Raw genomic sequence first — 25,613 nt, 5'->3', positions numbered from 1 at the left:
TATGACCTACTATTCAGAGGCCAAGGGGTCCCTTATGCAGCGCTCTCAGGATATAAATGATGTCTTTATTGGCCTTTTGGGGTTCTCTAATCAGGAAACATGGTCTACTGAGGCTGTTCACTGAGGTGGTAAAGATGGATCTTCAGACTCAGCCCTATGGATAGATTCTGAGAGGCCCCCCTACTCTGGTGACCAGGACGACACTAATGTCTAGCCAAACTCTATCAAGGTAGTGTGACTGGGCAGTAAGGCCTAGACTTGGGAGACTGTGGGTGGTGATGGGTTCAATTAAGCACACACAAAGCACTCTAATAACTCAAGTGAGGCAGAATGTATACAAATGCACTCCTATTTATTAGGCCTTGAACCAACTCTTATCAATGAAAATCACAGGGAAGCAAAACCACTAACCGTACACTATCAACATATGTACATGCGTCATTACGACCTCCAACACATGGTATAGGACGACAACAGCCCTTGCAGCCGTTCCTGCAGAACCGTTCAGTTTCCACTGCAGGAAGGGGAGGGTCCAAGCCACACATATTCTACTGGATCGGTCTTTTCACCACAATACTTCTGACCGAAATAAAATCTCTTTTCATTTTTGCAACACATTTTTCTTAATGAAAGAAGTCTTTTGGCACGTCTCCTTTTAATATCAACAACCGTTTGGTTTATTTTTTCTGAATTATAATTTATTTTAAAGTTGTATTCCTCCCTTCTCTAAAGTAAAATCGTAAAAGACTGGTTATCCTTTTATTGTCCCCTTCTAACTTCTCCCCCCCTTCTTTAATGATTTGTGTCAGTCCTTCCGTTTATCCTTTTTTAGGAGTTATTTTGACTTAATCTGTTTTCACACCACTATATATTTTGCTAGATTTGATGAGTTTTATGTACAACTCAATGAGTGCATTTTCAGTGAAATGTAAGTGCATTTAGATTTTTCATCCAGTCATGGATGACCGGTTAATTTCTTATAATCGACCCCTCAAAAAACATGTTTTTACCTCTCGGGAACCCCACCAATCAAATACTCATCCAATCAAACAATCATCCAATCAAACACTCATCCAATCAATCACTCATCCAAACAATCACTCATCCAATCAAACACTCATCCAATCAATCACTCATCCAATCAATCACTCATCTAATCAAACACTCATCCAATCATGACTCATCCAATCAAACACTCATCCAATCATGGCTAACTGGCATGGACCTCAAATAGTTATTGCCGAAGCTATCCCCAAGTGACAAAAATGCCCCGACGGCTTAGTAGCCACTAGCAGGACTGCACACTATCAAATCTTTCTGGCCAGCCTCGGGTTTCAGGCTTGCAGTAGTCCGCAGTTCTAGGCCACCTGGAAGTGGAAGCCTACTCCTCTCTGACCCTCCCCCTCAACCCTCGCACCACACGAATCATCGGCATCAAACAGTTTGACTGCATTTCCCCCAACCTTTCTAACGGCCAAAAACATCTTTAAAATAGCCCGAGAATGAGACAAACGTGCAAACTTCACCCCCATCCTTAAGTTCCATATCTATACCAGTTGCTCCTCCAGTTAGCAACACAACGACCTTAACGTCAGCTCTTACTCAACCTCTCCTGCACAACCACACTAACACAGTCCAAGAAACCCAGCCTCTAACGTCCTCTCCAAACCAAGAGATACGGGAAGAGGAGAGGTCTACACCCTTTCGACACAGTTTGACGCCATTGGACCCATCAGACCTCACTCCGACGAGTATGCCTCCACCAGTACCACAAGTTTTGACACTTGAAAAGTCCCCAAATCTTCGGCAAAGCGCCAACAACGCCCAAAACACTCAACCTATGGCGCCGGTGCCGTCACCCCCAGGAGAGACGTCCAAGCCCACAAACCATCCCCAGGAAAGAGTCTCTGAAAGAACTCACTTTGGCAGACCAAAAAACAGTCTTCAGTTTGAGAAAACTTTAGACTCTTTCTATTCAAACTTGGACAATTACAACAGCCAAAGAAGACATTCATTTGACCTCCCATCCAGAAGATCAACAACTGCCATGACACCTGGCATACGACTCTCACCTCCCCCCAAAAGCGGACCGTCTTCACAAAGTCACCTACCCTTAAACGACTCCCAGCCCAAAAAACTGGACACTTGCACTCTGATGTCAGCCCTATCAATAGCGCTAAATCCATTCGTCAAATTGTATGAAGCAATCGGAGATACGATGAAAGATCACACATCGGTCCAAACGACAATGCTAAATAAACTAACCTTCTTGGAAGGCTACATCCTGGCCCTAGAAACAAAGAGCCAGTCGTTAGAGAAAAAACAAACTCAAGAACCTTCCACACTCTTACTCCTAAATCAGTATCAAACCAAGTGTCCCTCTTCGCAAGCATTGACACAAAAAACCTCCAAAGGCACGCAAACCCTCCCCTTTATAGATTTAACTGTACCTTCAATCACCACGAAAGAGAATTTCACGCTACCAAAAGGAGGGAAAGAAGCAAACTCCAAAAGAAATGGAATCATGGCACTTGAACCAATCTTCCAACTACAGGTTCCTGCTAAATCAACAGTGCTAGTTACCCAAACACGTGCAACAAACCAGTCAAAAGAGAAAGGAACAGCCAAACCACACCGAGAAGGAAACAAGTCCAACCACGAGAAAGAACTTGAAACCTCTCTGAACGACGAAGACCTCCTGAACATCACTCAACATTTTACAGACCAATCCACAACTCAATCTGATGAGGTGCAAGGAACAACAACTCTACAAGCCACAAGTACAATCCCGGTCGAAAACCTCGTCACAAAACGAGTGACCACGGAACAACTTGGCCTTACCGACAAAGAACGAAAACAGCAGTCGACCTTGACTAATCGCATCTCAAAGGACTGCTTTCTGGGAAAAACGAGGGTTGAAAGGAACTCCAAACCCCACAATCCAGAAAATGATAAACGCGAAGCCCAACGTTGTCGGCACTCAATAAGGTTTACCCGAAGATTGAGCAGCAGCCCCCCCTCTTGCAGACTTAAAGCTCAGGCGCAGAAATCACAAGTCAGAAACCACGTAAAGGAATCTATGAGGACAACTTACAAATCAAAAACTGATAAATACCATTCAACAACTCAAACAAGATGGATATGGAAACTTGAGCAGATTCCGGGTAATTTTGACAAAGTGATACTAAACAGAAGAGGAGTGATGGACTTGTTTAGTTACATCCCGCAACTCAGTTCAGTTAAACCAGCAGACCTCCAGATCGTCGACCCTAGTCATAAGGGTCCCAAAGCCATTTCTCACTTATACATAGCATCACAAACAATCAATAATGCTTTTAAGTCTGCCCTTGAAGAACTCTTAATTATGGGGTATGACCTCACGAGATCATCAAGAGAAATTAAACCACGTGATTCTCGAGAAAACACTTACGTTCAAGAACCCAAAAGGAAAACTGAATACCATCAACCGTCACACCAACCCCGACCTTTGTCCAGAAAAGAACAAGTAAATACTCCCGTGAGGGTCCAAAAATTAGCCATGAGCAAAGTGAACCAAAAGCCAAATCACACTAGACCAGCTAAAAGTTTGGAAAACCCGACTCCAACGCTCAAGAAAATCGAAAAACTTGCGACAACCGTAACAACCAATCACTCAAAAGAGCCTCCAAAGCTCCAAAGGACAGTCCAAAACGAGACATACCAGGGGGTGGCAAAAACATCTCAACCCTCACCTCCCCAATCATTCTGGTCTTGGTTGCCGAAAGCCCTCAAACAAAACCTACAAAAATAGCCACCCAAGAGAAGATCCCACAGCAACACCTACATCCACCAGATCCTCAAAGCCCAAGACCAAATAAAAATGTGTTCGTGGAACACTCGAGGCTTTCATCACCTAACAACCCCAGGATCCAGGAACTTAACAACCTACGACATCATCTGTCTTCAGGAGACATGGCTTCTTTTACCACCAATTCTCGACGGTTACGAGACCCACACTGTGGTGGCCAAGAAAAGCCTCTTAGGCCGCCCTACAGCGGGGCTGCTCATCGCCATCCGCGGTGGTCGAGGCCTAACGGACTCACAAAAAATAAAAGAAAGCCACTTCATGTTGATGGTCAAACTAAACTGGGAAACAACAGACAAAAAATCAAACAAACAAACAACGAAAATAATCATAATTGTCACCATTTATTGGAACCCGGCAACTGTCGAGTGTGGGAAATTCATTAAAACAATAGAACAAGAACTGGACTGGGCGCAAGTCACACATCACCCAGACTATGTAGTCTTATGTGGAGATCTAAACATCCATAGCCAGCAGAGCGAAAAGTCAAAGGCATCCAAAAGTAAAAAACGTCCAATTGACCAGAGATCCACCAAATGGCAAAACCTTATGAAATCGAGATCTTTCGACAACTTGGACCAAGTCTTTGCTGACCCAAACAGACTTCCAACCTGGGAAGGAATGATTTCAAACTCCACAATCGACTACATTCTGGTATCACGTCCTCTACTACTTCACATTAATTCCTTCAATGTGATCAAAACAAGGGAAAGCGACCACAACCTGCTGGAGACTACTTGGTCAACAAATCCGCCGAAAAACTTCTCAATGTGTGCAGAACTCGATCTTAACGCTCAAGGGACAAGACTCCGGATCACGGAAAAGGCAATAACAACCATCTCTAAGCTCTACAACGACCGAGTTAAATACCGACACACTTTGGCGGTTGATTATACACCTTTGTTGACTGTCTGTAGAGTCCCTTTCAAGACCAAAAAGCCAAGGGCAGCTGACCAAAAACATATGTATGACAAACTGGTTGTCGAACGAAAAAGAGAGCTAAGGAAGACAATAAGGCTAGCACGAAAACTTGCCCCCTCGCAGGCTACGACCGTCCTGAAAGAAGCAAATACAAAATACAAATCTTGGTTAAAAGGCCACCGGCACAAGCTCTACCAACAAGACGCAGAAGACATCCTGAAAGCCATAACAGGCAATCACGCAAGAGACTTTTGGTCCCTCCTACATTCAACAACTCCAGGCGAGCGCCCAAGTCAGTTGAACGGTATTGGTCAGTTGGCCTGGGAAAAGTACTTCAACACCCTGTTTAAGCGCACCTCGACAGAAACCTCTAGGATGGAAAATAACGACACCTCTTGGAGATGCTTAGATAACATCGAAGACATTACAATGTTAATCAAAAAACTGAAACCATCTCGTGCCCCCGGCCCTGACGGCATCACGAACTTTGATTTAAAAGCACATCCGGAAACCTGGGCGCCCCTGTTGAGTCAAATTTTCAGACGAGTTTCCGCCACAAAAACCATCCCTCCAACGTGGAAATGTGCCAACGTGGTACCTATCTTTAAGAAGGGCAACCGGACAGATCCTACTAGCTATCGCCCAATCGCTCTCCTTGACCCAATAGGAAAGCTGTTTGGGTCTCTTTTGCTAAATCACTTCATTGCCTGGGCAAAAGAATCTCCCTGCAACGACAAACTACAAACTGGCTTCAAAAAAAATCTGGGGACAAATGCAAACATATTAATACTGAGCGCCCTGAAAAGTAAAATCATGGAGGGCCGTCCACGCCTATTCATCGCCTTTGTCGACTTGACACAGGCTTTCGACAAAGTGGACCGGGAAAGACTATGGAGGAAACTAGCTCTATGGAAATGTCCCCCAGACATACTCAACCCCATCAAGGCCCTATATACCAACACTTCAATGAGGGTACGCCTGAACCAACAAGGTTTGTTAACCAAAGAAATAACAACAGCCAGAGGAGTCAAACAGGGCTGCCCCCTGGCCCCCGCCCTGTTTTGGTCCTATCTGGGTGATTACCAAGACTCAGAAAAAGAGACTCGAGCGTTCCCCCCCAAACTCGGAGGAGATCAGATCAGTCGGCTCTTATACGCAGACGACTTAATTCTTCTGGACAACACTCCGATAGGACTACAACGGCAATTAACAAACCTTAAACAATATATTGCGACAAACAACCTGGAAATTAACCAATCAAAAACTAAAATGATGGTCATGGAGAAATCTGCAACAAAGAAATCTACCCTACCGCTAAGACTAGGCGAAACAACCATCGAAAAAGTCCACAGTTTTAAATATCTTGGAGTCATTTTAGACAGCTCTCAAAGAGACAATGCGATGCAAGAGGCGCTCCGTGGAAAAACCACAAAACTAGCGACACAAGGCAAAGCCATTGATATCAAATTTGGCCGTTTTTCAATCATTCCAGTACGAGATTTTTACAAAAAAAAAGTCATACCATCCTTGACTTATGGTGTGGACGCAATGCCAACCATCCCCCAAGAACTGTGGCAGAATTTGGAAGCATCCTTCTGGAGAACAGTCTTAGGTCTCCCCAAATCCACGCCAATAACACTGATCAGACGTGAACTCACGCTCTCATCTTTGAAAGCATCAATCGACTGTAATAGCGTCCTGCTCTATCGGAAGTGCATTCAGAACGACGCTCCATATGCCTATAAACTGATAAGCGAAGAACTCCGTCTTGGAACTTGTCGAATGCTCTCTCACTGGGAAACAAAAATCTTATCCATCCTAGACTCAGTGGCTTGTAGCAAGGAGGACCTTATCAACAATCCAGCCAGAGTCACGAAAAAAATCAAAGAACTGGATTGGATTCTCACCACCGACACGGCGACGCGATACAAACTTACCAACCATCTACCAGTCTTTTGCAAGAAACTTGATACAGTCCAACCATATTTGAAATTATTTCCGAATAGATTGGCGCGAAACTACTACCTAAGAATAAGACTAAATCTATTGGAAACTAACGAAATCCTATCGATCAGACACCTATCCACTACTAGCAGTTGCCGGCTTTGCAAATCAAGTTCGGCAAAGGAAACCATACGCCATCTTCTTCTGACCTGTCCGTCAACGACAGATATCCGACGCACCTATTTGAAAGACATTTTCACAAACTTTATCTTACAAGATGAAGAAGCGTGCTGGAATAAACTGATAGACGGCGACAAACAGTCGTGGCAATTTGCAACAATAAACATCATGACTTTCATCTTCAACGTGCTGCTCCCACGACAGGCTTCAGGAAACGCCTTGTGAACTTGACCACCAAATTTGACGGATAGGTCTCAGCCGCCGTTTGTTAAAAAATCTTTTAGATTAAAAAACAAATAAAAAAAAATAAAAAAAAAATAAAATAGCCTTTATTACATACAAGGCTGTGGTAACACAGCCACACCGGTACCTAGCCAAGGAACTGGTCAAATTAGGAAGCCAGAGCAATTCCAGATGCCACATCTTTGCAAGACTGGAAATAAATAAATGCCCACAAGCAAAAAAAACAGGAAGAGAAAGATCTCCATTATGCGCCAGCACTGTGGCACACGACCCTAACCCACCTCTGCACAGCACCATTATGCCTGCAGTTTACAAAAACCGGAAGACCTTGCTATATAAGGAATTTCTCTAAACACTTGGTGCAGCAGGTAATAGCATTCAGGGTATGCGGCTCTCGGCTCCTGGACTGAACCATTGTGACGCTCTCCATTGCTTGCTATCTACCTGTGCCCGATACAAGTACAAGAATGCCGACATATTGGTTTTTCATTGAGCTGTGCATATTTACATGTATTTCAATTAAATAAGTGTGTTGCGATGATTGGAAAAGCCTTCCCGATCAACATTACCTCTCGGGTGGGCCTGGACTCATATCTACCTTTTAATTCTGCGAGCAGCTGCGCATGGCGTCTGATTCTCAGCAGCATTGTCTCTATTCCAGGGGCATCTTCCTGGGGCTTCAGAGCCTTCACTTCACTGCACCTGAGAATTATAGAAAGATGCTGTATATAACCCTCGGCCTCCAGTGACAAGTAAGAGTAAAGGGGGTCTAAACGGTGAGATAAGGGGGAGGAAAAAGAGACCCCATTCCTAAAGATGGAAGGAGGAGACGGTGGGCTCGGGATCTCTACATTCTGATACATTTTGAATAAGAGATCCCTGGGGAGGACAGGGTGGGTTTGGGAATATCTACATTTTGATACATTCTGAATGAGAGACCCCCGGGGAGGAGAGGATGGTGTGAGAAACCTGAAGGTGTCACACTTATTAGTCCCCAGAGATCTGTCATCCAGGTGGCCAGGACACGGCCATCGCTATCGGATCCAGTTCCTGGTACGGGAGGATCACTTGGGTGAGGGGTCTTCGGGGAGTGGAAGTGGGACACTGAAGGGTGAGATGCGGTATCCCCTTCCTTATAACACATTTTCCCCATCCTACTCTGTAGGATATCTATAAACTCAACCTCTCCCCTTTTTTGACACAAACATGTTCTCACAGACCGAATACCATGAAAGACAACGGACTAACATCAGAGACGTATACCTGACATGTCCCAAACAAGGGTCAGGCAGAATCAGGCAATTGGCGATAACTACACACACCTGACTGCCTTTTCCCTTCCCCATGGGGATAAAAGGCGGAGCACGAGAACACACTCTGAGCAAGGCCAAGTGCATGAGGAAGCAGCGATTCCAGGACGCAAGTCAAAAGAAGGAGAAAGGTGGCGAGACCTGAAAGGACATCAAGGAGGGAGTTGCCCATGCCCTTTTCAACCCAGTCCCGCAAAGCCTCTGACAAAAGAAATATAAGGCCGGGAATCGCAGTTGGCGAATGGTGTGACGGATGTCAGTGGTATATGGAACACTCCCGCACTGATTACCAGGGCGGAGAGATGAGGTTGCCATCGTGGTACCGTCCTTGACTACAGCAGCAAAAGAAACACCAACGAGTTCAGCAAAGCCGGTGAGTCGGAAGAACCTGATAAGGGGCCTCACTGTGTTAGGCTCAAAGTTGCAGTGGCAACATTAAGAAGATTAAAGGTACAAAGCTCATTTGTGATCGATTTGGTACCAGAGATAGAATGGTCCGGCGTCTCATGGGCACTCATTCGGAGGCCTCGGGCTGTTACCATCTGTCCTGAACAAAGACTGTGTTGAACGTAAAAGATATAGAAACAACAAGTACCAGGAGGCCATAGGGAAGGCCGAAGTGAGGTGTCAAGGTGGTCATACAAGGGTCCAGCCAAATCCCTTGTACAATCGAAAGTCTTTGACACGTTGTTAAATGTTTAAGTATCCGAGGGAATTGTGAAACAGGCGTTTGTGCCCGACTGAGGGAAATGCTGTGGCAACCCGTGGGTGTGTGAAACCCGCACTTGTTATAGACACTAAGAGCGACCCAGCGAGATGTGATCGCCCTTCGGAAGTCTATGTGAGTGAAGTTGGCAAGTGCTTTAGAAGGTCTGAGCGCGGATGAGGGGGACCTAAACTAGCTGGATGTTTAAAAAGAGATTGAGACTCTCTGATACTACAAGTAAAGAGATTGTAATTGAAAATGCAGCAGATTGTGATGGCAAACGTGAACCCGACTGAGGGATGTCCACAGTGAGTGGTTGGTCTGAGCACGACTCAGGGAGGCTAACGTTGTGAGAAGATAGGAGTCCGGCTGAGGGGGATCCACGGGTGAAGAGTAATCGCCTGACGTAAAGAGAAATAGAAGGAACCTTTGTTTTGTCGTTTTGTGATACATCAGGCCCTCTGAAGCCAGGGACATTGCATGAAAGAGTCTTGGACACAGACGGTCCTGATATAAAAAGAAAAGGAACTGTAACGGTGTGCTTTAGAAGCCCAGGAGTGTGCTGCGCTCACAAGTCCCGTCTTGCCCCGTGCTAGAAAACGTGGGGAAGGGAGACCCCGGCAATAACATCCTGACTTATTATTTTGTAAACACTTCTTTCTTTCTTGTGAACATTATCCCACACATAGTTTGTAACATAGCAGTAAGGATTGGCAATAGGTTTCTTGGTATAGGCCTTTTCTATTTGACTAGACTCCACTTGGACAGTATTATTATCATTTGATGGTCGTAGCTTGCACCCATCTTAGAATTAGGTTTAGATAAGGCGTATATCTCACCCATTTTACAGTTTAATAAACACCATTGAACTGTGATCACTTGTGTGTGTCTTGCTTTGATACCAGGCCTTTCTTACAGTGGGCACAGGGATATCTACATGCTGATACATTCTGAATGAGAGACCCCCGGTGATGAGAGGGTGGGCTCAGGGATATCTATATTCTGATACATTCTGAATGAGAGACCACCTGGGAGGAGTGGGTGGGCACAGAGATCTCTACATTCTGATAAATTCTGAATGAGAGACCCCTGCAGAGGAGAGGGTGGGCTCAGGAATCTCTACATGATACGTTTTGAAGGAGAGACCTACCAGGGAGGATAGGGTGGGCTCAGGAATCTCTACATGATCCATTCTGAATGAGAGATGCCCAGGAGGAGAGGGAGGGCTCGGGGATATCTACATTCTGATAGAATTGGGGGGTAAAGGGAGGATTGCCCCCGTTTGTATTGCTTCACTTTCATATCTTTATGTTTAAATACTAATAGCGAGATTTGGGGGGGTCAACTTTTTGGTAAATTAAGTGTAAGTTTATGAGGTTGAGATTTCGGTAGGTGATCATTTCAAGACGACTTTTAGGACAGGTGAGATTTTAGTAGGTGATTAAAAGACATAGATCACTTTTTGCAATATACTTTTCATTGTATTTGTTTACTGCCAATTTTTCACTGAGGTGGGGGTTGGTAGGGGAGAGGGTGGCGGGCTGGGGGGGGGGACAGGGATATTAATGGGCCTACACCCATCCTTTACAGAAAGAAGCAGTGAAAATCATATCAGTGATGAAAAATGCCCGGTAAAAACCCATAGAAATGTTGGGTGGAATTTAACTTCACAATTCCTGGGATGAGAGCGGTGCCTTTAAAGATACCTCTCTCTTCCAAGTTATTCCCAGGAAAAAACTGCCAGGGACATTTTCATGGACACTAACAGGGAGAGCTAACTTCCCATTAACTATCTGAAGGGAAATGTTAGCGACAGGGAACGTCTTAAGGGGGCACTAGATAACTTAGTGGCCTGCAGAGGACTATTTGTTAGAACCTCTGGCCCAAAGAAAGTGCTGTCAATAACAGTGGCACTGGAAGTAGTGTCTCTGATTCCAGTGGTAGGGTGGCTGTGCACTATAATGGAATAGACATACTACGTATTGGAGGGAAATACCCCTCTCCCTGTCCCCTTTCTGGGGCTTGACCCTCCCACATTAAGCAAAGCTGAAGACATCTCTGGGATGTCTGCACAAGGGCAAGTCTCCCAGTGCCCAGAGGCCATGCTTTAGGCACTCTGCTCAGCAGGCTTTTTAGGACAGCTAGGCTGACCTCTGGGATGGTCAGTTTTTCTACAGTCCCAGCAGGTGCTAGGGAGTCTGGGAATTACTGAGGAACCACCACTCACCTTTGGGTTAGTGGTGCCATTCTTCTTTTTGGACCCAGCCACGAGGGGTTACCCACTTCTACTTTGAGGCCCTGTAAGAAAGGAGAATGTTGGCCGGCCTTACCTGTCCCCTGATCACTGTGGTGAACTCGGTGAGAGACCCACAAGTCAGCCATCTTTGCTAGTTCCCTTGGATCAGTGATGTGGAATTAGCTAAGTGCTAATACAAGTCAGGGAAGCAAGCATACAGGGGGTATATATATTTTTAAATCACACATAGAAATGCTAAATCTCCCAGAAGTTAAGATGGAGCCGGGGTCTGTAGTGTGTAATAAATGTGAGGAACAGAGGACAACCACTGGGATAAAAGTGAGTCCACATTGAGGGCACATCAAGGCAAGAGGAGACATACCTGCTCAAGACACTCTTCACATCCTAGAGAGAGAAAGAGAAAGAGGACAAGATAAATAGTCATCCCACATTGTTCTAAACGTTGATTTCCATTTTACAGAGACCCTGAGCTGTGATTCAAGGAAAGAGTTAGGTTGCTGCATTATCTAGTCTAGGAATCAGTTGAACCTTCTGGGACGTTTCTGGTCAAACAATGCAAAGCTGTGTGTCACAAAATCAGACACAGAACCACACCCTATCTGGTGTTTCTGAGTAATGGAAGCAAAACGTCACCCAAAACCTTGAAGGTGACCTACAGTCCTCTCGCTTTAAAGCCATATCCTGGGGTTTCTAAACAGTTTCTTCTGAGCTGCTGGTTTTGCTGACACACTCTGCCAGCTTGGACATGGTTCCCTGTACTCAGTGCAGTGTGCGTTGCAGGTTCACAAGTGTGCATGTGTAGGAAGGTAGATGCTCAATGTGTGTGTGTGCATGTTTGTGTGTGTGTCTGCGTGTGTGTGGGTCATAGAGATGCACAAGGAGTCATGCTGTTTGTCCTGGTTTCTAATGGTTGTTGAAGTTCTAGAGAAGACACAAGGCTCCATCTTGCCACACATCACCTTGATGTCGCCAACGTGGTGTCTGGGAAGCAGAGTAGTAGCCTGCAGCGAAAGCGCGGGCATCCATAACTGGCGATCAAATGTTGGTGCCAGAGCCATAGCTACATTGTTTGTGCTGGGAACTGGAGCCACTGTGAACTAAAGGCGCGAGGGAGGAACATTTGGCTCAGACAAGCGGCCCAGAGCCGGACATTACTGGGGTATTTGAGCTTGCACTTACATGTAGTGACTTTGTCGTACATACAAGGCATTAACTGCGATTAGACGGCATTACTGAGAGGTGCTGAGGTGGCACTTTGCATCTGCAGCACCTACACAAATGGGAATGAACATGACATACAGTGACTTTACAGGCATGCCAGGCACTAACTGGCATTAGAGGAGTTTGAAGCTGCACTTTGCGTATAATGGCAACAACTGCACACATGTGAGACTGCACATACTGCACTCAGCATTAGAGGGCATTACTGGGGCATTGGACTAGACTAGCTGTCACAATACAGCATTCGCTGACCTAGCGCTCTCTCTCTCTCTCTGTGCTGTCTCAGTGACAATTACTCCCTAGATCCATGGTATGGTACAGGCTTTCTCTCTCTCTCTCCATCAGTGCTGTCTGTTTTTCTCTCACCCCATTCCCCATCGCTCTCGCTCGCTCTGTGTGTCTCTCTCTCTGCCTCCCCCTATCATTCCCTGTCTCTTTCTCTCCAGGCTCTATCGCCGTATCTTGCTCTCTGTCCTTTGACAGCTCTGTGGGTGTGCCGCTCTCTCTCTCTCTCTCTCTCTCTCTCTCTCTCTCTCTCTCTCTCTCTCTCTCTCTCTCTCTCTCTCACTCTCTCCCTGTCCAGTTCTGTGATTGTGCCACTCTCTGCACAGTGGTGTATCAGTGGGCGAGAGCGGTCTTTCATGCTGTCCCTCTCTTTCTGAGGTGTATTGTGAAGTGCACTCTCTTGGTTCTCTCTGTATGTACAGTGTGGTGTGCTCACTCTGGTCTCTTTGTCAGTGTGGTTTATCCCTAGCACTAGTGTAGTCTGGTGTGCGCTCTCTCTCAGAGTCATTGCTGTCTAGTTTTCTCTCTCCTTCTATCTCTGTGTTCCTCCATCCCTCTGCTTCCCTGTCCCTTCCACCCCCCGCATCCTCCCCTACCAGTCCATTTCTGTCCCTCCCTAACACTCCCTCCATCCCCCTTTACCTCCTTCTTTCCCCATCTGTCCTCGCCCCCCTCTACCTCTATTCCCCCCTTTCTCTCTGCCCCCTCTCTCTTTCCCTTGTCCCTCTTTCTCTCTGCCACCTCTCTCTTTCCCTTGTCCCTCTTTCTCTCTGCCCCCTCTCTCTTTCCCTTGTCCCTCTTTCTCTCTGCCCCCTCTCTCTTTCCCTTGTCCCTCTTTCTCTGTGCCCCCTCTCTCTTTCCCTTGTCCCTCTTTCTCTCCCCCTCTCTTTTTCTTGATAGTTTATGTTATGTGTGTGATTTGTAGAGCGCTAACGGCCACACTCTAGCTAGCATCAAAGCTTTTGCTAACCGGACCCCTGGTTTGTGGAGTAGAGAATGTTCCCTGTTTACCCTGGAAGGCCAACAGCAAGCTTGCTGTCCTTATTCTAGAAGCAGAGAGTTCACAGCCCGGCCACCTGTACTTGGTAGGAGCTGCCCATAGCATTTATTCCATTTAAAAGACAGAGTTGCAGGCAGATATTTGTCAATTGAGCGAAGGTGCCATGGTATTTCACCCCATTCTGCCCTGCGGGGTAGGAGCAAAAGGTGAGACACCATCTCATTTCAGAATATCCCTTCATAATAGTAGAACAAGCATTAATAAAATATAGTGCCTTGAAGGGGATAAGCAAGTGATGTTCCTATATTGTATTCTGTGAGGATATGGCATACATTACTTAATGTAATCGTATTTCTGATGTTTGTACCTGCTTAGATTTATACCAGGACTTCCACTTCCACTTCTGTCTGGGTCACTTTATACCAGGGTCTCCACTTCCTCTTCTGCCTGGGTCACTTTATACCAGGACTTCCATTTCCTCTTCTGCCTGGGTCACTTAATACCAGGACTTCCAATTCCACTTCTGCCTGGGTCACCTTATACCAGGACTTCCACTTCCACTTCTGCCTGGGTCAATTTATACCAGGACTTCCACTTCCACTTCTGTCTGGGTCACTTTATACCAGGACTTCCACTTCTGTCTGGGTCACTTTATACCAGGGTCTCCACTTCCACTTCTGCCTGGGTCACTTTATGCCAGGACTTCCACTTCTGCCTGGGTCACTTTATGCCAGGACTTCCACTTCTGCCTGGGTCACTTTATACCAGGACTTCCACTTCAACGTCTGCCTGGGTCACTTTATGCCAGGACTTCCACTTCCACTTCTGCCTGGGTCACTTTATGCCAGGACTTCCACTTCTGCCTGGGTCACTTTATGCCAGGACTTCCACTTCCGCCTGGGTCACTTTATAACAGGACTTCCACTTCCACTTCTGCCTGGGTCACGTTATACCAGGACTTCCACTTCCACTTCTGTCTGGGTCACTTTATACCAGGACTTCCACTTCCTCTTCTGCCTGGGTCACTTTATACCAGGACTTCCACTTCCACTTCTGTCTGGGTCACTTTATACCAGGATTTCCACTTCCACTTCTGCCTGGGTCACTTTATACCAGGACTTCCACTTCCGCCTGGGTCACTTTATACCAGGACTTCCACTTCCGCCTGGGTCACTTTATAACAGGACTTCCACTTCCACTTCTGCCTGGGTCACGTTATACCAGGACCTCCAATTCCACTTCTGCCTGGGTCACTTTATACCAGGACTTCCACTTCCACTTCTGCCTGGGTCACTTTATACCAGCACTTCCACTTCCGCCTGGGTCACTTTATACCAGGACTTCCCCTTGCGCCTGGGTCACTTTATACCAGGACTTCCACTTCCACTTCTGCCTGGGTCACTTTATACCAGGACTTCCACTTCCACTTCTTTCTGGGTCACTTTATACCAGGACTTCCACTTCCACTTCTGCCTGGGTCACTTTATACCAGCACTTCCACTTCTGCCTGGGTCACTTTATACCAGGACTTCCACTTCCACTTCTGTCTGGGTCACTTTATACCAGGACTTCCACTTCCACTTCTGCCTGGGTCACTTTATACCAGCACTTCCACTTCCGCCTGGGTCACTTTATAACAGGACTTCCACTTCCGTCTGGGTCACTTTATACCAGGACCTCCACTTCCACTTCTGCCTGGGTCACTTTATACCAGGGCCTCCACTTCCACTTCTGCCTGGGTCACTTTATACCAGGGCTTCTACTTCCAACCCATCCTATGTTTTAGGATGCTCTGAGGTCCCAACCCGCTTTCCCCCTTTTTACAAAAACACTGTGCAGAGGGTGGCTGACAGTAACAACATCCACTTACACACACTGGACATGTCCCGCTAATAGGGTCAGGCAAAGTCAGGTACTCAATGCTAAATGCATACACCTGATACCGATTAGCTCTCCTCATACAAATAAAAGGCAGCACCCAGAGACACACTCTGAGCAAGGCGGAACACGAGTACGAGCAGGACTTCTGGGAAGAAGGTAAGCCTACTGGAGCAGAACGACGGACCGAGGGACGGAAGCAGCGGGACGGAAACCCCAAGAGTTCCTTACCAGAGGTCGTTGCCTCCAACAGGCCGCGGATGACACGTGGAGAAGGCCAGATCCCACAAGTGAAGATTGCATTGTGTTCCGAGGCCACCAGAGACCATCCTGGGTGAACGGACGAGTTGGGGAGGCGAGGTCAAGCTTGTAGTACTAACCTGGACTCATGAACTGAAAATTGTAAAAATCCAGAACAGAAACACACAGCCGGTGTGTTAGGAAAGCAATCTGAAAGACCGGTGTGTGTTAAGAGGTTTTTGAAGTAGCAACATTTATCGCAAGTGGAGGCTGCATGCGTGGGAATGAAACGTGAGGAAAGGCAGACCTCTGAATGAACTTTAAAGTGAACAAGTAGCTGCAAAGACAGCGATACCATGAAACGGAGTGGTCAGGTGAAAGGAAGTAGCCCAGTCGAAAGTCTCTGTTACAAGTGAACTGTTTGAAACATAAGCGTATGATCAGCAAAAGTGAAATAAAGAAGAGAACTCCAAGTGACATTTAGTCGAAGTGGTCCTGTGAAGGTCATAGTTAAATCCATCGCACAATCTAAAGTCTTCGACTTGCTTGCATTGAAGAGACATTCTTAAAAGGGGTCCGAGCCAGACAGAGGGAAACCCGAAGTGAGATAAGCTTGGGGAAGGGAGCTTCCTTGCTTGTTCGTGTTGAATTACATTTTTAGAGGGGCCCGAGCCCGACAGAGGGAGACCCAAAGTGAGACAAGCTTGGGGAAAGGAGCCCCTTACTTCTTTGTGTTGATCTTTATTTTTTGTGAGTTCGGAGCTCAGCAGAGGGGGACCTTCGTGAACTGTTTTGGATGTAACCTTGTTTTGAAGTCAAAGAAAAGAGACTTAAACGTGGAAGATCAGGCGGGCCTCGATCCACGTGGTGAACTGTTTATTTTTATAGAAGCTGCGCCAGAGTGTGTCATCCTGCCTACAGGGACAGCCTTATTCTGGGAGGTTTAATATGAGGAGGAGAGCTTGTTCAACCACACTTACTTATTTGAACATTGATTTTCCTTTCGCATACATTTTTCCTTTTTACACTTTTATACAAAGAATAGGGCAGGCATTAGGTTTTGTTAACATAGGTCATTTTGATTTGACAGACTCCAGTAGGACTACGGTATTAATTATTTGATGGTCGAGACTACTCCCATCTTGGTTATAGGGCAGAATTGGAGTTTCTCCAACAGTAAACATTTCAATAAAGGTTTTACAAATTGTACCCATTGTGTCAGTGTCATACTTGTGATACCATGCCTCCCCTACCGCAAGCAATGTCTCTTTATTTCCTGAACATCAACTTTCTTATAGGGCCACTTTTCAACCACTCTTGTCTTTTTGTTAAGCCACAAACCAAGTACTTTCAATTCAACCTCTATTGGCTTTGACAATGTTAATTCATGACTAGTTGCTGTTCCTTTCACACCATAGTCATTCATTTACAAGCTCTACCTTTAAATATGTTATATTAACCTCTTTTCCTCTGCTATCAACAGTTATTATCAAAGAAACCTTTACTTTAGCTTCATTTGGCTGAGGGCAATGCTTGTCCAACTCTTGGCTTATTGTAATGCTTGTTTTCTTTGGGTCACAATATTGAGGTTTAATACCCGGTTTCACAGGATACACTGTTATTGTGACTTTACTCAGGCTTGGTCTTCGTGTTAAAATCACTTTTAGGCACACGCAACCCTTATTAATTTTGTTAAAGCTGTTTTTTAATCATTTATAATGTTCAAAACCTCATTCCACAGCGTATTCGTCTGTACACGAGTGCTACAATTGTTGCACTCCATTGTCTGACACGCTCCGGTCAGCTTCAGTCAATTTCACTCCCTCGCGAGTGAAAGCAACTGGTTACAGTTGCCTGCCTGACAATGCCTGAAGGCTTGAGAATGCGCAGAAACACTCACCGGCCTCTTGGGCCACTGACACAGGCTGCTGGACTTCTACTACAGTGGTGTTCTCGGCTCGGCATACTTCCCTCAGCAAGCTGCCTTCGGTCCCACCCCAGAGGCATGGAGTTCAGCTCACCATGACCCCCTGGAGCATGCCAGCCTCCAGGCATGGTGTGCTGGATGATTCTTGCTGTGAAATCTCTAAAATAAGGTTCACATGGGGTAAAGCTTTCAAATCTTAAGCTTCCCGCTGCGCAACCTCTGCAATCCAGGCTTTGGGGGAAAAGGGCCAACTCAGGACTAGTAACTGGAATAATCCTTGTGTCCTTTCTTTCCTCCCACCTCTGTGGATTCTGCCAGCAACGTGCTTTCCTCTGCCACTTTCTCCTGCCCCAGCTGCTTCTTCTGCTGCTACAACTGCTACTGCCCCTCCAGCCACAACCACAACTAATGGCCTACACAAGAAGAAGCTTTTTAAGCCTCTCAGCCTCCCTCGGGTATGCTGTTAAGCCTAATTGCCTGACCTTCAGGTCTGCATTGGTCTTCAGCCATCTTCTTCATCCCAGTACTCTTGGGATTATGGGACTTGGAGTCCCAAACAGCAAAGTTAGTTCTAAATGGTAATTTACTATTTTTGACTTTAGAACTATTTTGCTTATACATGTTTACAAATGCTTCATCCTGTTTCTTCACCGAAGGGAAAGGCAGTTCATGTAGGCCACCATTTATAGGTTTCCTTTCTCTGTACCTTTGGGAGCAAGGGGGGATTTTTAGTAACTCCCTGTCCTGCTGAACCCTTTCTATCTCTGGGATCAGGTCCCTGTGGGTGGATTGCTGCTCTAGTTCTATAGGTTTCTGATCCCCTCTCACCTTCAGTAGATCCAAGTCCTGTTGCTAACACTTCCTCGCCAGCTCAGGGGTCAGGTCCCTGGCAGTGGATCGTTGCTCGTACAGGTCTATAGATTCCTGTCTCACCTTCAGTAGCTCCCTGTCCTGCTGCTGATACCTCTGTTCCATCTCTGGGATCAGGCCCCTGTGGGTGGATTGCTGCTCTAGCTCTATAGGTTTCTGATCCCCTCTCACCTTCAGTAGATCCACGTCCTGCTGCTGGCACTTCCTCTCCAGCTCTGTGATCAGGCTCCTGTGGGTGCTTTGCTGCTTCTCCAGTCGGGTCAGTTTCTCCTGAATCTTCTTCATCTTCTCCTCTTGCTCCTTCTCCAGTCTGCTGAGCAGCTGCTGTTTCTCCTTCTCCAGGAACTGCTTCAGGTGCTCAAATGTACTAAGGATGTTCTCTCTCTGCTTCATAATGTTTCCCTTAAAAATAGATTTAAACAAACAATAGACGCATTATATTTCTGAATATTACATTAACTATCATACAATATCTTACATATAACACCTGTAGTGGTTCCCTCTCAATAACTCTTAAAATCATAAACCTAACACACGTGAATTACCGATTGGCAATGATTATTGTTTATAAACCAGTTTTTATTAAGTTTTTTCCATATTCCAATATTATTCATCATATCCTTGTTCAAATACACATTTTTGTTAGTGTTGACCATTCGTCCTATCCCATTCCTCCTTCCTCTCCCTCATTCCAATCCCCTGCCTCCCCCTCCTGTAGTATCTCGTACCGATGTGCCCCTTCTCTCAGGCATCCATGTCCCATTTCCCCCATATCTTCTGACACTTCCTCATGGACCCACCGCCCTATTCATGTACATGATCTGCTCCATTCTACTAAAATGGCCCATTCCAATCTCTCAGGTTCCCATAGTGGGCATTTCCTAGGTCTCACATTTTGCCACTAGGTCCCTTTTTACCACCATCGATGGTATGTGTATCAGTGTCTCTTCTCCTCTGCTTCCTTCACACTCCCCTCTTATATGCAGTAACATCATCTCAGGAATGTTCCCACTTCCCTTCCACATGTGAGACACCGGCCATGCGTTACTCTACCCCTGTTATGCAGTCTATCCCTGGAATGGTGTACTCTGTGCAGAATGTTGCATTGTATGAGCCTCATCCTGGGTGATACATTAACCTCTCTTGAAGCCACTAGCGCTTCTATCAATTTTTCCTCCTCCTGGGTTCCTGGGTCTCTTTCCCATCTCCCTTTCAGGTGTGACATGGGGGGGGGGGGTTATTTATGACTTGATATAGTGTTGTTATCCCTTTCCCCTCTATTTTCTCTGTGAATAGATTAATCTCCGGGTGAGGAGGGGGTGTTTGGGGAAGTCCAATTCCCCTCCAAATTGAGCTTCTACAGCGTGTTTTAGTCTCATGTATTTGAAGAATTCTTCCGGGCCCAGTCCATATTTTTCCTGCATTGTTGGAATGGGTTAATCTCTATTATCCACTATATCTCCCAGTCTGCATATTTCCTTTTCCACCCAATGTGGCTGCCTCCCTAGCTTTTATATCTAATATTGGGATTTTCCCACAGTGGGGACTGTCTGGTAGCTTTCCCCTTCCATCCCATTGCGTGTGTGACTTCCTTCCTGATCTGCACCAATCTCGATCCTGCTGGGGGGAGAGTACCCTTCGCCCTGGCTTCCGTACAGTATCTGTAAGGTGGTTCAGCCTTCCATTCGCGACAGTTTCAGTCTTGTGTGAGCTAGATTTCCCCAACAAATACCCACTCCTTTGCTACCAGCAGATGGGCCGCCCAGTAGTGTTTCCATATATCCGGCAGTCCTACCCCTCCTTCATATACCGCTTTTGAGAGCATCCGCAGGGCTATGCGTGGATTCTTGTCACCCCATAATAGTCCTCTTTATAGCTTCGATGCTTGTGAACTGTATCTTGGTTGTTTTCACCGAAGTGTTCTGCAAGACATATAGCAGTCTGGGCAGTGCCATCATTTTTAATAAATTGACCCTTCTGAGCAGTGTTATAGGTAGGTTAGACCAATGTTCAGCGTCTCCTTGTAGTCTGCGATTTATTGGTTCTAGATTATTTTTAAGAAACACATGTTCTTCCTTTTGCACGGTTATACCCAGCTACTTAAATCCCCCTTGCTCCACCCCGAGGGGTCATTCCTCAGGGACAGCATCTTTTCCCTGCTGTACTGGTATTATGACTGATTTCTCCCAGTTAACTCTCCAGACTGGAGTAAATTCCGAACTCCCGTATGGTATCCATTACCCTTGGGCCCGTTCTTCTGGGATCCCTCAGATATATCAGAAGATCATCTGCATATAGAGAGATTTTATCTTCCCAGTTCCTGGGCCATCAGAACCCTTGAATTGTAGGATCCGCTCTAATGCACTCAGCTAGTGGTTCAATCGCTATGAAGGATAGCAGCAGCGACAGTGGACATCCTTGTCTCATGCCCCTCTGGAGCGGGAAGATACGGGATATGTGCCCATTCACTCTAACTTTCGCGAGTGGTTGTGCATTTAGTAGTTTCTTCTGTCTTATGAAGTTGGGGCCCAGGCCTATTGCACCAAACCAAAGGCCTTCTCTAGTGCCATTATTGCCTGGGGACCCTCCAATGAGTCAGATAATACTAAAGTGTAATGTGCCCTTCTCAGGTTCATCCTTTTGCTCTTCCTGGAACAAAACCACATTGACCCGAGTTCATTAGCTTGCTTATTACCCCTACTAGCCATGTTGCTAGTATCTTGGCTAGGACCTTTGCCTCTCCATTCAGCAAAGATATGGGACGGTACGAGGCACATTTATCGGTGGGTTTACCTTTTTTGTGTATTATCACTATTGTAGCCGTTCTCATGTCGGAGTGTGCCTTGTGCACAGCTTTCCATGAACATGTCCCACATTGGCTTGACCACCTTGTCTCCGATTTATTTCCAAAATTCAGTCGGGATTCCATTTGGTCCTGGGGTTTCACGCAATTTAAGCTCTTAATTGCCTCTTGTACTTCCTCCATCGTTATCTCAATATCCATTACTGGTCGCGTTTCAGCTACCTGTGGCAGGTTTACCCCATCTAAGTATCTCCCAATTTCAATCTCTGTAGGATCTCTGTAGGCCCTGGGACCGCACTGTATAGTCCCTGGTAAAAATGTGCGAAGTCGTCTACTATTTTTTCCCCTTCCGTGTAGATTGTTCCCTCCTCATTACAGATGCCCTTAACCCAACTGGACTCCTCCTCCCGTTTCTCCAACCATGCAAGCATCCTTTCACCTTTGGACTCGAGTTCATACACTCTGGCTTTCATGGCCCAGCATGCCTTTTTTGCCTCATCTGTCACCACTTCTTTGTATTGCCCAGCAACTTTTAGCATCTCTATTTTAGATTCTATTGCTTGTTCGTCTACGTTCCTCTTTTCTGTCCTAGCCACCTCTTCTTCTTCTAGTGTCTCCAGCTTTTCCTTTCTTTCTACTACTACTACTACTGTGTTATACTTCCCAAAGTGTGCAGCCACTCTTCACTGTGCCCTCATTCAATTCAAAGTATTTTCCTGTACAGTCTTTCATCTCCTCCCGTATTGTCTCAATCCCTAGGTGGTATGTGTTTAGTCCCCACTCCCCTTTCCCCTGCAGTCCCTCCCCTCTTATCGTAATATACAGCGGGGCATAATCCAATATCCCTCTTGTCAGGTATTCTGCTTCCAATACCCTTCCGGTGATGGTACATTGTACCAAAAAGTAGTCTAAGTGAGACATTGAGTCGTGTGCTCAGCAATAGTACGAGAACTGTCTTTTACCGGTTTGTAACCCTCTCCAGACATCCCCTAATCCTGTTGCCTCCAAAAAGGTCGCCAGTTTGGTGCGCGTCTCCCGGCCGGGAGTTCCCCCATCTGAGGACATCTATTCGTCTGTGAAGGACGTCAGTAAAGTCACCTCTCACTATGGTTTCATTTGCACCATGTGTTGCCAATATCGCCTGTATCTTGTTAAGTAAGTCCGGTTGTAATGGTGGAGGTGCGTACACATTCAGTATGGTAATTGCTTCCCCCCATAATTCCCCCGGTCACTATCAGATATCGTCCTCCCCTTCTCTCTCCACTTGACCCAACTGGAATGGAATGCTATGATGTCACGCGCAGGTCTGTGGCCACGGAGCGACCTCGGAAATCACCCAAGAACGGACAACAATCCTGCGGCAAGATTCGGTCTGGCAGCCCTTTCATGTGGAGCAAATGGAGGTTGCCATGGAGATTGACAACAAAGACATTCCTCCCGAGTCACGTGAGGAACCAGCGTACGCTACGACGGCCTGTCCACATTCTGTCTCCGCCCTCCCAGGAAGTTAAATAGTCATCCCTTCCTGTGCTCCAGTGCTTCTAATTGAAGTTGTGCCATTCCGTTCCTCCGACGAACTACTTTTCGTCCTTGCTTGAGACTTACTTGTGGATATCCGGCTTTTGACTCCTGCTTCGTTTTTGGACCTGACGTTGCCTCTCGATTCTGCTAAAGTTTTGCCTTTCTGCTATATGACCTCGGACTGCCTTGATCTGCTATCTCTCTCCGATTCCATTACGATGCTTACCGGTGTGGGACTCCTCTCCTACTCCAGCCCGCTTCCCTCCAAACTCTGCTTCCCGTACCTTGCGGCATACTGCAGTAGGGCAGCATCGCCTTTTGACACCTTCAGCGCTTCACTGTCCTTATGCAACTTTAACTCTGCATGCTGCGGTAAGCTATCTGAGTTATTTCTGGGAACAAATTGTATTTCTGCTCTCTATCACCCGGCTCCCTCATACCAGTGCTCCCGAACTACCTGTACCATAACGCTTTGCAGCTACCAGCAACTTTGGATTACCTTTCTTCATGCTATTGTTTAACATCCGTATAGTGAACTTTCTCCAGTAACGAACCGCTCAACCCTTGGAAATTCTAGTGCACATTGAACGCTCTGCTGATCAGTGCACCATCCCGTCACCAGTGCGTCCCTCGTGCCGCCCGGGGTAGTATCCTACACTAACCTTCCCGTTTGTTATTTTCTCCCGTCGTTGTTACCTTTTGGTTCGGCTTTGACCTACATTTTGGTGGTAAGAATTGAACCCTGACTGGGAGTGGGGTGGTATTAGGGGTTCTTCTGTCTATCCAGTACTCATTACCCATGGTTTCTTTAGGTTTGGGAATCCTGTCCTTAGCAAGACAATAACAAGGTACTTGTTCCGCTCTCTAGTGATATTGCATGTGTTTATTGGTGTTCGGGCCATTAACGCTTGTTATTTCTTTTTCAGCATTGGTGTAAGCGGTGCGTGTGTTCCCCGCTCTTTTGTGAGATCAACTCCTCTGTCTGTCTTTTAATAACAGCAGAGGGGTGTGTTGTAAAAAAGAGTTTCCCTCAAGTTGAGGAGGCTTGTATTCTGGGAGGTCGTTTTCGAATCAAGCTCGTTGTTGATCCCGGTCTTGTGGCTTTGTCTACCTCCGAGACGACATCGCCCCTAGCAGTATAGGTGCAGTGAGTAACATACGACTGATGTGGACTGCCACCCCGCTGGAGCCTCTGTAGTATCCCGCATGTTCCACCAACGTGTATTGACCCCTGCCCAGAAACCTACACTCTGAGCCATCAAGTGCGTTTCCTGCAATAGTACTATGCAGGCTTTCTGCCTCATCAAATACTTTGTCACCAGCCCCTCTCTACATCTCATAATTTCGGCATTTCACAACCCTACATTCTCTTTGCATCGTTCCGTGTAGTGTCATTTGCCTCTGCGTTGTCCTTTCCCAGGTGCGAGATCCCTTGCCTTGTTGTTAAGTCAAGATGTATACCAAACTGCATTTGTGCATGTCTAACTACCCATATTCTCTCGCTCCCTGCCCCTTCACCTCCCGAACAAACCCAACACCACCACCCTCCCCCACCCTATATTTCCCCCCAACTTATCTGTTGACCCCAAAACAACTATTGCTCGCCCGAACCCTTGATAGGGGTCTCGGGATTTGCAAGGGGGGCTATGCCTGCTGGCCGTTCTACCCGAAATCTTGATTTTTACCCACTTGAGTCTGTTGCTTATTCACTGTTGTTGCTCTCATTCTCCCCCTCCCCACTCCACCCACCTCCTGGGCCCACATCAATGTCAATTATTTGCAGTCTATCTTGCATGTCTGCTGTTAACTGACTTCCAACTGCTTTTCCCTTCTCACCGTGGGGGCCATTTCTGTTCCTGCATTTTTGTTTTGCCCCTTCTGCTTTATGCATTGCTGCGGGCCGTTGTTTCTGTCCAGTCCCAAGCATCAGTAGGGCGCGTGACGAACCTAACTCCCTGAGGTCTGCAGACTTTTAGTGTTGCTGGATAAATTGTGGCATACTTCATTTCTTTTTCCCCTAGCTTCCTGTGCACCGCGTCAAAGGATTGCGGCACGTTTTGTACCGCTTTGGTGAAGTCGGGGTATATTGCAATCCTTGCCCCATTATACTCCAGAGTTCCCTTCTTTCTTGCTGCTTGTAAGATTACATCTCGATCGTGGTAATTTAACAGCTTGGCAATGATTTGTCTTGCTGGGACACCTCGCAGTGGCTCCTTACTTCGTACTACGTGCCCTTTCAATTGAGAAACATTTAGACAGCCCATGTGGGCCCATCTTTCTTCCATCTGCTGCGTCCTTTTCTACATTTTTAACATGTCTCAAGGGGGTTATTACATCTTCGACAGACGATATACGCTCTTCCGCTTCTCCTACTCGCGCTGACACTTATGCAGGTACTATCTCCGGAGACTGACATCCAGACCTACTGCATCTATCCTTTGCTCCAGCTTTGTCTTTGCCTCA

General features: G+C 46.4%; 1 protein-coding gene across 1 annotated transcript in view; it reads right to left on the bottom strand.

Moving 5' to 3' along the window:
- Positions 1 to 25,613, bottom strand: part of LOC138521935 (E3 ubiquitin-protein ligase TRIM39-like) — a 145,874-nt gene that overhangs the window by 107,586 nt on the left and 12,675 nt on the right. The window contains exons 3-5 of the mRNA XM_069635109.1: positions 18,998 to 19,228; positions 11,767 to 11,789; positions 7,731 to 7,834 (exon numbers count right to left, since the gene is read on the bottom strand). Coding sequence (XP_069491210.1) covers positions 7,731 to 7,834; positions 11,767 to 11,789; positions 18,998 to 19,228 — 358 coding nt within the window. The remainder of the gene's footprint in view (positions 1 to 7,730; positions 7,835 to 11,766; positions 11,790 to 18,997; positions 19,229 to 25,613) is intronic.

Source organism: Ambystoma mexicanum, chromosome 13 (assembly GCF_040938575.1).
Source record: "Ambystoma mexicanum isolate Mex_15411 chromosome 13, UKY_AmexF1_1, whole genome shotgun sequence".
In the NCBI taxonomy this organism is placed as follows: domain Eukaryota; kingdom Metazoa; phylum Chordata; class Amphibia; order Caudata; family Ambystomatidae; genus Ambystoma; species Ambystoma mexicanum.
Note: the sequence above shows the minus strand (reverse complement) of the source record. Positions and strands in the feature narration are given on the sequence as shown.